Source organism: Mandrillus leucophaeus, unplaced genomic scaffold (assembly GCF_000951045.1).
Source record: "Mandrillus leucophaeus isolate KB7577 unplaced genomic scaffold, Mleu.le_1.0 Scaffold464, whole genome shotgun sequence".
NCBI lineage: Eukaryota > Metazoa > Chordata > Mammalia > Primates > Cercopithecidae > Mandrillus > Mandrillus leucophaeus.
In genome coordinates this window covers 1467713-1480290 of record NW_012104965.1, presented here as the reverse complement: position 1 = coordinate 1480290, position 12578 = coordinate 1467713, and the positions used below count along the sequence as shown (strand labels likewise).

Genomic DNA, 12578 nt, shown 5'->3' with positions numbered 1-12578 from the left:
GAATCCCTGTTAGAGGTTGGGATAAGAGCGAACTCAAATCACCTGAAATCCCCTCACTGGACATCACCTCTTGAAACCTCAGTTTCCATGTTTTAAACTGTGGGGTGAGACTATATGACAGTTAAATCCCTTTGGCTCTAGAGGTCTATAACTCTGTGGTTCTGTGGTCCTAAGCAGGGCTGCTCAGTAACTCTGGTCAGTGTTTCCATTCCCACCCCTAGTTGAGTCGCCTGTTCGGGGCCATTAAAGAAGCCCAGGTTTGACAGAAAAGGACTTAACCTGTGACAGTTTAGGACTGGATCCAACTTTCCTTGGGGAGCCTCTTAGACTAGAGAGTCACTGAAGGTTTTGAGGTTGGCTTGTGATGACCACCATCTGACATCAAGTTATAGAAGCTTCTAGTGCTTACCTTTTTGCCCTTTCTTTTTCTCTCTCTTTCTTTCTTTCTCTCTTTCCTTCTTTCTTTCTTTTTCTTTCTTTCTCTTTCTTTCCCTTCTTTCTTCTTTCTTTCTTCTTTCTCTCTTTCATTCCTCCTTCCCTCCCTCCCTCCCTCCCTCCCTCCCTTCCTTCCTTCCTTCTTTGTCTTGCTCTGTCACCCAGGCTGGAGTACTGTGGCATGATCTCAGCTCACTGTAACCTCTGCCTCCCAGGTTCAAGAGATTCTCCTGCTTCATTCTCCCAAGTAGCTGGGATTACAGGTGGACATCACCACGCCCAGCTAATTTTTTTGTATTTTGGTAGAAACAGGGTTTCACCATGTTGGCCGGGATGGTCTCGAACTCCTGGACTTAAGTGATCTGCCCACCCCGACCTCCCAAAGTGCTGGGATTATGGGTGTGAGCCACTGCGCCTGGCCCTTTTTGGTTTCTTATTATAAGCCAGTAACAACTCCAAGCATCCTTCTTGGGCCCACAGTTCTGTCTACACAAAAGGAAGCATTTTCTAAACAATAAGAGATGTTCAACCATGGCATGGGCAGACTACAAAGTGAGATTCTTCCTGTCCCAGAATGTCCCCACTGAGACATCTGCCTGTCCTGGCAGGAGTAGGAACCATGTTTATAATGAAAGTAAGGCTGAACTAGAAGAGCTTTGAAGTCCCTCCAAATTCTAAGACCTCATTACAGAACCTAAACCTTGTGAAGATAGAAATAAAATCAAGGCAGCAGAGAAGAAATCGCATACTCACATTTACCAAGCATCACTTGTGGCCAACCCATACTTATTTTGACTTCACTCTGGTGCTGTTTTCAGAGAACCATGATGATGTCCACTATAAACTCTGTTACAGTGAGAAGCACGCAGGCATGGAGCTTTCACCATTAGGATAAACATGCATCATGCAGCACCGTTGAATTTTACACTAGTGGCCCTCATGATTTTTACATTTGTGTCCTCTCATTTGCTGATCCCCACAATGGTCTTGTCAGCTTTGCAGATACTGGTATCATTACCCTCATTCTACTGAGAGAAACCCTTGAGTTGAGAGGCATGGAATAGATTAACACGTAGCATTATCTTTCCAGATCACTGTTGAGGACATTTTTGGAGGAGAAACCTTTACATGAGAGGAGGAATTTTGGTTTTAACTAGTCACTTGCTCGTGAAAAGGAAATAAATTGGGCTGGGTTCTTCTATAATATTCACAAATTATGACTGTTCTAAATGTCCTGCTTTGAGAATTGTCTTGCTATTAAAAGTAGATTCATTTCAAAATAAATTTTGAGCTGCAGTGTTGGTTTCAAAGTGAAGAGCTTGATCATGATTCACCAGGCTATTTATAGTAGTCTCCTCTTATACCAGACATTTTATGTATGTATGAGAGAGACCGGGAGGAGAAAGAAGAAGAAATAACTCATTTCTTAAAGCCAAAGAAGAGTGCAGTGATCAAAACCCATCATGTGAGCCCCATCAGAGGACTTTATAATTGTTATTCTTATTCTTCTGGTTTTGTGCTCATTCAGATTCATAATTCCAAAACTTCCTATCCTTAATTGGAAGAGCTGTAATGAAGAGGATGTGAGTTCTGAGAAATAAAGAGTGCAGTTCACCTGGAAACCTCTTATGAGTATGCCAATCAGTAGCTCAATTCGAATCGCACAGCATTTCCCTTCAACAAAGATGAGTCACGATGCAGCAGTTCTGGATAAGGTTTCAGTCTCGGGTCTGCGCTTAGTAGCTGGGTGACTTTGGGCAAGAACTTCCTCTCTTTCCTCTCTCTGATACTCATTTTTTCATTCATTCATTCATTTGTTTTCTCATTTACTGGTAAGTGGGTATACCAGTACTTACCTCAGGGGGTTTTTGTGAGGATTAAATAAAATGGCAATGCCAGCTTTCAGTGCTTTGTGAAACTTTCACATTCTATGATAATGTCAGGCTTCACTGTTTTCTGGAAAGTTGTCTAATTTACTACTGTTTTACTACCATTCCTGAGGAAGGGCTGCTTTCTATTCCTGTTTGTGATTTTCTTTTTTTTTTTGAAATGGAGTCTTGCTCTGTCACCCAGGCTCGAGTGCAGTGACATGATCTCGGCTCACTGCAACCCCTGCCTCCCGGGTTCAAGGGATTCTTATGCCTCAGCCTCCCCAGTAACTGGGATTACAAGTGCATGCCACCATGCCCGGCTAATTTTTATATTTTCAGTAGAGACGGGGTTTTGCCATGCTGGCCAGACTGGTCTCTAACTGCTGACCTCAAGTGACCTGCCTGCCTTGGCCTCCCAAAGTGCTGGGATTACAGGCGTGAGCCAGTGCACCTGGCCTGTTTGTATTATTTTCTACCACTATTACTATTCCTAAAGTAGGGCAGCTTTCTTTCCTCCTTCTCCCTCTTCAATGACCTAAAAAACATTATTAAATATCCACATCCACAGCTTTTTCATCTTTTGTTTCCCAAAGAGTGAATCAGTGAAGTGACATGGTCACTGCTGGACATATTTATGTAGGAGAGATGGGGGTGGGCAGAAAGGCGACAACAGTCAGAAGAGATGATGCAGTTGGGGTCAGAGGGTGGAAATGCCAGGGATGGAAAGAGACCTTGATCTCATAGGAAGCAGACTGAAATGATGTGACTGTGTGGAAGAAGGAACTCAGCTCTCACCCCTATCCACCAAAGGCACATGACACTGTGGTGTGTCATGAATATGTCTGAGGAAATGAGCTCTAGCAAAGTCATTGAAGCCTCATATAAAAGCCACTATGCAAATAGGTCTTTTTCTGCCTTGAAACCAATATTATTCCCTTGAGTTTTAAGTTGACACTTAAAACTTACCTTCCAGAAAAGAGAAATCTGTTGTCTACTGTAGTCAATGTGTCGTTTCATGTACCAGACATCTAACATCCCAGTAGGCTCTGTTTGAAAGGAGAAAAAAAGACGTATTTTCATATATTTACTCAGTAGAAAAGCTTTGAAAGTTAGCTGGTCATTCAGCAAACGATTCTGGAAGAGTAGAATTAAAGGATAACTGCAATTATTTGTGTGTGTCCCAGTATTTTTTTTTTTCTTGTTTAACAATGAACATATGTATCTTTGGCCAAAAAGTTAGAAAAACAAGGTTACCTTAAAAACAAATTTTAAAAAAAATGGTGAGTAATTTGTTTCTTAACTTACTCTTTTTTTTTTTTTTTTTGACAGGATCTCACTCTGTTGCTCAGGCTGGAATGCAGTGGCACGATCTCGGCTCACTGCAACCTCCACCTCCTAGGCTCAAGCAATCTTCCTGCCTCAGCCTCTTGCATAGTTGGGATTACAGATGGCGCCACCAGGCCTGGCTAATTTCTGTATTTTTTGTACAGACAGGATTTCATCATTTTGCCTAGGCTGGTCTCGAACTCCTGAGCTCAAGCAATCCACCCACCTTGGCCTCCCAAAGTGCTAGGATTACATAGGCAGGAGCCACCGCACCCAGCCTTAACTTACTCTTAAAACGTGTTATTAAAATAACCCAAGGAAAGTACATGTGGCTTTAGCACCATAAGACAGAGCAAAAAAATAAAAATAAAAATAAAGTTTATGTGGTTCTTTTTTTTTTTTTTTACTAGAATGCAGAAAGAATTCTCAACAGAGAAGATATAACATATAGAAAAACACTTTTTGGTTTGTAAAAATACACTAATATAAATGACAAACCTTGTGTTCATCTCCATTCCTAGACTAATCATGTTATAGCATAATTATTTGGTTTGTGATCATTAGACAATGATCTACTTAAAGGGAAGTCGTATCTCATTTAATATGCCACATACCCAGCACAGCACTTAGAATATAATAGGCTCCTAATAATTGTTAAATAATGAATGAACAAATCATGTGATATTATCTATTTAATGCCAAAACACAGGCTGAACTGATTAAATAAATAACCACCAATCTGTAAGACAATGGTCAAATATGGCCCAATTTAATTTCAACCAAACATATTGCAAAAAGACTAAATAATCAACTCCTGTGTGTATGTGTGAGTGTGAGTGTGTGTGTGCATGAGTTCATGCTCACATGAGTGAGTGAAGTCATTTTGTTTTCCCTACCATCAAGTCACTTAGATTTGTTTTGATTTACAGCCAGGAGTGGAACCAATAGAAACAACAACTCCTGAAAACAGGCTTCAGCTGCACCAAGCTAATTTCCTCAACAGTGAAACTTAGAGTGTATTTGAGGGGACGCTGCACTGGGGTTTTTTCTAGGTTAGAAAGTTCCATCTAACCAGACGGAAATTTCCAGAAAATTAAGTCCCACCACCTGGATAACAGGAGATAAGAGAAGAGCAAAAGAGAAAGGCAACATAAGTACCCGCACATAGAGGGCAGGTGCTGTGTGGGTCCATCCACAGCTCCATCTCCCGTCCTCCTCAAACCCATGATGCAGCTTCAGTGCAGTAGTCAGCATGAGCTTCAGAGCCAGGTCTGCAGGGTAAGCCCAGCTCTGTGACTTTGAACAAATGCTAACCACATCCTTCGGCTAGCTCCCTCATCTGTCAGATGAGGGTGATAATTCCACACATCACACGGGGCAGAGTGGGAATTTCAGTGGAGCGTGCTGACACGTGGTGAGTGCTCAGCAAGAGTAGCTCTTGTGGTTTCCCGCATTTGAAAACGGAAGTGCTGAAAGGTTAAGGAACTTGCTTAAGGTCCCAGAACTAATCATCAGAGATGCCAGGCTTTAAACACAAATCTGTTTTATCCCAAAGCCTTGGCTCTGCAATGTGCAGGTGCCTGGCTCTGAGAAAGCTGATGGTTTCTCTGTGGTACTTCCATCCCCGGTCAGGTGGGCCTTCTTTTTGTTCTATCCTCTTCCTTTGTCACTTCCTTTTCCTGCCTCTCTTGCTCTACTTTCTTTTTTGCTTTTTCTCTAAACATTCACTTCTTTTCTTTCCTCTCCTTTCCAGTAGTGGTAGTATTTACCTTTGCAGTGAGGACTTAGAGGTAAGAAATGCTTATGTAAAACATTTTGAAAATGCTCTTAATTCTCCAGGAATATGAAGAGTGGCCCAGGAATCAAACCTGGGACTTCTATCTGCTAGCTTAGATGCAAAAAGAAAAAAAGCACAGGCAACAAAGGAAAGGGGATGTGACATTCACTAACCACCTACTGTCAGGTGGTGTCTGGACACTTTATATACATCATCTCATTTAACCCTCACACAATGCAAGGGTGCATATGATTACACCTGCTTTATACTTGAAGACAAGGAGGCTGGCAAAAGTGAAATGATTTACAAAAGACTTGGGTCTAGTAAATGGCAAAGCTGAGGACTGAAGCCAGGTCTCGCTTTCCCTGAATACTCTGCTTTTCCCATTACAGTTCACTACATTGACCAAGATCTGAATACTCCACAAACTAGATAATCTGGATATTTGCAGAATCAGGGTTTGGAAACCTGGGTGTGCTCAGTGTCAAAGCCAGTTGACTTGTACCACAGCAGTATATGTCTTCAGTTAATTACATATTGGTAAGAAATCTAAAGGCGACACTCACTGACTCATTAAAAATCCACAACCTAACAGATTATTACAGAGCTAAGAATCAAATTCTAGAATTCTACTCTTTTCACAAGGTAAATTGCAAGTAAACTGAAACGTTAATGTTGCCCACCTGCAGTGTATACCTCCATAGGAGAGAAATCATTAGTTGAATCTGCATGAGTCTCAAAGTGTAACATTTCATGACCCGGGTGTAAATCATGCTGCTTAAAGCAACACAAGGGCTAATAGTGAGGAGAATCTTTGACATTCAACTGTCACAGAATCACTGAAAGTTCTAACCTCAATGTTATCTAGCGAAATACAGATAAAACTATTACAGGCACATGAGAAAAAAAAAAGACAAAGGCCAATATGTTCAAGTGATTTCAAAAGAAATGGGTACAAATGACTAAACATACAAATATGAGAAGTGGAAGTCAGATGAAACTACTCTGTCTGTAAAGGAAAAAACTGTAGGGTTAAAGTGGAAGAAGCTACCAATATGAAAAAGCAAAAGGAAGAAATCAGATGGAAATTCCCTCCTCTTTGCACCATGAAAACGTTCAAACTCCCCCAATCAATTCCCTAACACAGCACTGCTACTGACGTCCTGGTGGATGAATCATCCCCACTTCCATCACGGTCCAACTCCTTAGCTAGAGTTCTGGACCCCACTCCCTCTTGCTTTATCAAAGACATCTCTCCAGCCATTATCCCCACCTTCCCTGTGTCATTAATTTCTCCTTCCCTGCTGGACCCTTTTCATCCCCTTGCAAATACACTGTATTATCTCAGATCCTAAAAACAAAAGCAACAAAGGATTGTTTGATATCTCTGCTCTTCTTCATATAACTTCCTGAAAAGAGTTCTGAATTGTCTTTCCTTCCTTCCAAGATAAGTGTTGAGCTTAGAGGAGAACAAGTGAAGGAGAGAAGGGTTTAGGGACTGTTACTGAATCTCAAACATAACACTTTCCTGTTAGTGAAAGTGTCTGATATAAATCTCTTTAGAGAGAAAATAATCATTCATTCTCAAGTCTCAGGCAAAAAGACACAAATATGATGCTTTCAAGTATAGCTAGCTTAGGGATCAGCAAACTATGGCCCATGGGGCCAAATCTGGCCCTCTGCCTGTTTTAATACATCCTGTAAGCAAATGGTTTTGATATTGGTTGAAAAGATATCAAAAGAAGAATCCTTTTTAGTGCCATGTGAAGATTACACAAAATTCCAATTTCAGCATACATAAATAAAGTTTATTTGGAACACAGCCATGCCTGTTTGTTTAGGTATTGTCAGTGGCTGCTTGCATGCGACAATAGCACATTTAGTAATTGTGACAGATCGTATGATCCGCAAAGCTGAAAATATTTACTATCTGAACCTGTAGAGAAAATTGCCAATCCTCCACGCTTGACTGTTATCAAATGTTTGCTATCTAAAATAGCCTCTAGTATTTCATTGTTCACACCTATCTTATCTTGGCAATATTTTAAAATTACAAATGAGTGCATGAATTTCCTAGCTTCTCAATGTGGGAAGAGGTGGCTGCAGCTGGTAACTCTTCATTTTCTCCCCCTTCAGGGATTCTTCACCCCTCACCCCTGCTGTCACCATGATGGGGAAAGGTTTCTCCTTTACCACTCTGCTCCCCGCCCCAAGTATGAATAAATATGCAACGCTTCTTTTGTTGGCTGTAAGGAGTTGAGCAAGATCACAAACTGCAAATAAGACTTTTTTAAATGGTGAATGAACACACAGAGACACATATCGGTAAGAGAGCATTAAGGAACAGCTGATTCATCAGTATTTTGGCATCTCTTCCTGGGTGTTCTAAGTGGTGAGAGATCACCTTACCTCAATACCTGTGCATATTCTCAGGCATGTCTCGGCACCTTGAGCCCAAATTCAAGAATGTTTTCCCACTAGAAGGAAAATGTGGCTACTTTCTTCCCAGTGTCACTATCAGGCTTGCTTTTGATGGATGCTGATTTCAAGACTATTCTCTTAAACACAGCAAAGCAGTTTCTTTCCTCCTACCCTTTATTTTGCGGTCATTTAAAAAGTGTTTTTCAGTGATAGGATCTGAATTTAATGACATAGGAAAGGGCCCTATGGAGTAAAGGAAGCCCTCACCCACTGTTCAAATGATATAAACAACTGCACCCAATCCACCCGCAGACATTACATTCCTCTCAATTTTGAGAAGCAAAGGCTGCAAAAAAAAGAGCTCTGTTACAGAATCATTCACACTTTTAGAGAGTACCTAAAAAAAAAAAAAAAAAGCTTACTAGTAATTTTTTTTAAATGTCAAGCTACATATGAGTACACATTGAAAGGGTTAAAAGGAAGACGTGTTAAAAAAAAATTCACACCTTTTAGGTTTACATCAGTTGGTGTTTCATAAAGAAACTGATGACAGAAACAGCGGGTAAGGGGTGAAAACCAAGCAGCCTAGAGAAAGAGAAAAAAGACCTACAACAACCCACAGAAAAATCAAACATAGAAAAGGGAGATTCAGAGATAGAAAGGAAGCCAACAGAGCTTGGTAAAGGCGGTGTATCTCAGAGTATGGGTTTCTCTCCTTATGAATACCTTCAGTGACTGCATAAGCCAGCTTCCTAGGTTCAATTCATAATCATCCATGAGTTCATAACCATAACGAGTTGCTATACTCACTGTTATGATGGTGGTTTATTTTATAGGAAATGAGAGCCACTGTGCTGCCTTGAAGGAATTTTAATTCAAAAGACAAACACTCTTTTAAAAAGAAAAGAAAAACCTTTTCACACATCTCTAACGAGGTCATTATCATATGTGAATAAGAATGGCAAGAATTCACAAGCCCAGTGTTTCCCTAGTTTATAGTTTAGCTTAATGTGATGTGACTTAAATATTTCCCAGACTATTTACTACCTTGAACTGGGACATAAAATATAGCCCATTTTCAAAAATTTTTTCTGTACCACATATATAAACAAAATCTAATTCATGAGATAGTCTTTAAAAAAATTATTTTGACTATGTATAATAAAAGGATATTATAAGTAAGTTCTGGATTATAAAAGTGACAACCAGAGGGCAAGTGTTTCAACGTTAATTTAAGAGATTTTATTATAAAATGAGTGCTAATAAATTATCATTTGTTGGATAAATTCACTTTTAGACAACTTTTAAAATATATTCTGTAATCCCAGCACTTTGGGAGACCGAGGCAGGTGGATCACCTGAGGTCAGGAGATCGAGACCATCCTGGCTAACACGGTGAAACCTCGTCTCTACTAAAAAATACAAAAAACTAGCCGGGCGAGGTGGCAGGCGCCTGTAGTCCCAGCTACTCAGGAGGCTGAGGCAGGAGAATGGCGTAAACCCGGGAGGCGGAGCTTGCAGTGAGCTGAGATCCGGCCACTGCACTCCAGCCTGGGCGACAGAGCGAGACTCCGTCTCAAAAAAAAAAAAAAAAAAAAATGAAATTAATACAAGAAATAAAGAAGATATAAGATTATTCTACGAATCACATATTAGGTATTACATTCTGCTAAAGATCCTTCAGTTCCTTGAATGTCATTGATGTATGATTGCTAAGGATCATCAGTTATCAAAAGCCATTAGTAGCTCACAGAAAATAAATGCAACTTAATTACGAGGCTAGTTTACATGCATCCATAAATTTCCCAAGTAAGAATTTAGATTTTGCACATTAATGTTACAAAAGTTCCAGATAATGAACAATGGATTATATGCCAAAAAGTTTTCCTCTGAGTCATATTTATATAAATTATGAAAGGCTCTCTACTATATCATTAAATGAGGGCATTTATTTATTTATTTATTTGTGAGATGGAGTCTTCATCCGTTGCCCAGGCTGGATTGCAGTGGCACAATCTTGGCTTATTGCAACCTTTGCCTCCCAGGTTTAAGTGATTCTCCTGCCTTAGCCTCCTGAGTAGGTGGGATTACAGGCATGTGCCACGATGCTGGGCTAATTTTTTGTATTTTTAGTACAGATGGGATTTCACCGTGATGGCCAGGCTGGTCTCGAACTCCTGACCTCATGATCCACCCGCCTCAGCCTCCCAAAGTGCTGGGATTACAGGCGTGAGCCACGGTGCCCAGCATAAATGAGTGCTTTTAAAAACTAATATTCAGACCGCTATTTCTTGTCTCTCCAAAGATTTAATATTGGTATAAAGTTTACATAGGCATTTTTGCTTCAATAAAATATTTTCTTATACTTCAATAACATTCCCTTCCCAATAATTACTAAAAAATAAAAATTCATCAGACTGAAAAACACATTTGATATCCTTTTCATAGCTATGGGTGGCCAGGTGGTGCTCATCTGTGCAGTAAATACCAAAGGCTTGAAGTACAGTATTATAATATTTGGACAAAGAGAGGATTGCTGGATGCTAAATTTTATTTTGAAATATGTGTCTCCAGAGCCTACTTTCTTTCAAGTTTTCATATAGCTTATTGAGCCACATTACTTTTCATCGAATCAAAAATATAAAATACATGAAGCTTTAACAAGAAATGAGATTAATTACTGGTTATAGCTCTGTGAAATAAGTTACTGAGATAGTAAGAGAGATAAGAGTTACAACCAAGCATTATAACCAACATGACTGATAGCAAACAGGAGTAGAACTCACCCAATGTTAAAAATGTCCTAGCGATAAAAACATATTTCCTTGAACAGTTTCAGCACTTAAGTTAATATAAAAATTAAGTTGTTAACTAATGTAGTCATACTTTTTGATTCAGCACCAGTACTTTACAGATTCTATTCCAAGGAAATCGTTACATCTTCCCCCTCTCTCCCCTTTATTCCTCCCCAATATGTATGTATATTTTGGACGCATACCTTCTTCTGGTGTTTGTGCTCTCAATGTTTCACTCCAGTCACTCCAACTTCCCTTATAAAGATGTAGCTTAGAGGAAATCTGAAATTCATATTCAGTAAATGGTTTCAGATCCAGCAAATCATGTCTTCCTCTGGCCTCTGTAACATTAACCTTGAAACAGACATTTTTTTAAAGTGCCTATTAATACTAGATTGCTAATTTAAAGAATTTTAACACAAAATGAGAAAAAACCCCAGGCTGTTTGATCCTACTTGTTTTTCAGACCTACCGTTAAATGAGAAGAAATATCAATGACTGTCTTACCGAATAGATATGATATTAATCTGAAATATAGCTTCTTATTAAAAATAAAATAAAATCTCCCGGGACTAAGAACCCATCTATGTAGGTTCTCGAGGGGGATCCTGAAACCAGCTGAAAAACAAGTAAAGATTGAAAACTATGAAGTGTCAAAACACCTTGGAGAAGTTTCTACACTAGAGATTATTTTTTATTTGATTACAATTAGAATGTGATGAATGTTTTAACACAAACATAGAACTGGCTTTTTTTAAAAAAACGCTTTAATTAGTTATACTCTCTTGAATATCAGCTATCTGTGGAACTGATCCTTTGTTATTATAAGCCATTGAATTTTACAACAATCCTGGAAAGAATCATAATCCCATACATTTTATTTTAAAACATGTAATGCCTAATATTATATCAAATTGTAGACCTTTTCTTTGGAATATTAAATTCTATATAAATCTCTGTGGACATTTCTTAATATTTCTCTTTTCAATATCTTTTTTAAATGCTAAAAAGTAATAACAGGATGGGGGTAAATAATAAGGAGAAACGAATCCTCTGTTAGAAACAAACTATAGAAAATTAATATTGGTTTACAAAAGCTTTAAAAATTTCAGAATCAGAGATCAAAATTCAAGATATTTCTTAATCAACAGAGGCGTACGTGACTTTCTGATAGTTCTCAAGTGTGTACTTTGGGATAAATATTCTTAAACTCTATATTTTGCTGTATGAAAAGACAGAGGTCTGTGCAGCAATATTAAGAACCCTTCAATGTTTTTTCCTTCACTCTAAAGATCATTACCATATTCCAGTGCCTGCTGTTACTGGGCCGATATCTGAGTCGATTAAGCAGTACCAGTCCCTCATCTCTCCAATAAAGGGTGCATCTGCTCACGGAGGAAGCCTTTTGAAATTTGATTCTAATGTCCCACGGAGGAAGAGGCCTCACTAGTAACCAGGACAAACAAAAAAGTGTGGTTCAGGATCCGTGATCAGCAATTGTCTTATGTACTGGCATGAGATTTTTTATAAAGAGTTTGACATAACTCAGTTCTGAGATGCACAACCATCAAATTTGGTAAAATATACAAGGGAAAAGTTCCAGGCTTTAAGAAAGAATTTTTTTAAAAGCTGGATTCACTTCTGAATCTTTAAAATAATCCCCCTTAATCAAATCTCATTTTCACCAAATAACTACTACCAACATTAGTGGTAAGTTTCAACTCCACTTAATCCAATGGTTTTTTAAAAACCAATGTGCCAAACTCAAGAATTCCAATGACTGAGAAGCAGAGGTGGCTAGTGATGATTGCCTCAGGAAGAGAAGAAATGTTGGTAGGAACATTCATAGCAAAGGGACAGAGGAAAAGAACAGGTGGCAAGAAGATCAATGATGTATGACAAAAAATGGGAGGAAGCCTGAGAAGAAATGTGGTGGAAAAGTGTATAGTAAAT

General features: G+C 39.0%; 1 protein-coding gene across 4 annotated transcripts in view; it reads right to left on the bottom strand.

Moving 5' to 3' along the window:
- Positions 1-12578, bottom strand: part of IL12RB2 (interleukin 12 receptor, beta 2) — a 90263-nt gene that overhangs the window by 56631 nt on the left and 21054 nt on the right. For all 4 annotated transcript variants that reach the window (XR_001007647.1, XM_011994987.1, XM_011994988.1 and 1 more), the window contains exons 6-8: positions 11926-12071; positions 10829-10979; positions 3273-3352 (exon numbers count right to left, since the gene is read on the bottom strand). Coding sequence is in view for 3 of the 4 variants with exons in the window: in XM_011994987.1 (XP_011850377.1) it covers positions 3273-3352; positions 10829-10979; positions 11926-12071 (377 nt within the window). In the remaining variant the exon portion in view is untranslated. The remainder of the gene's footprint in view (positions 1-3272; positions 3353-10828; positions 10980-11925; positions 12072-12578) is intronic.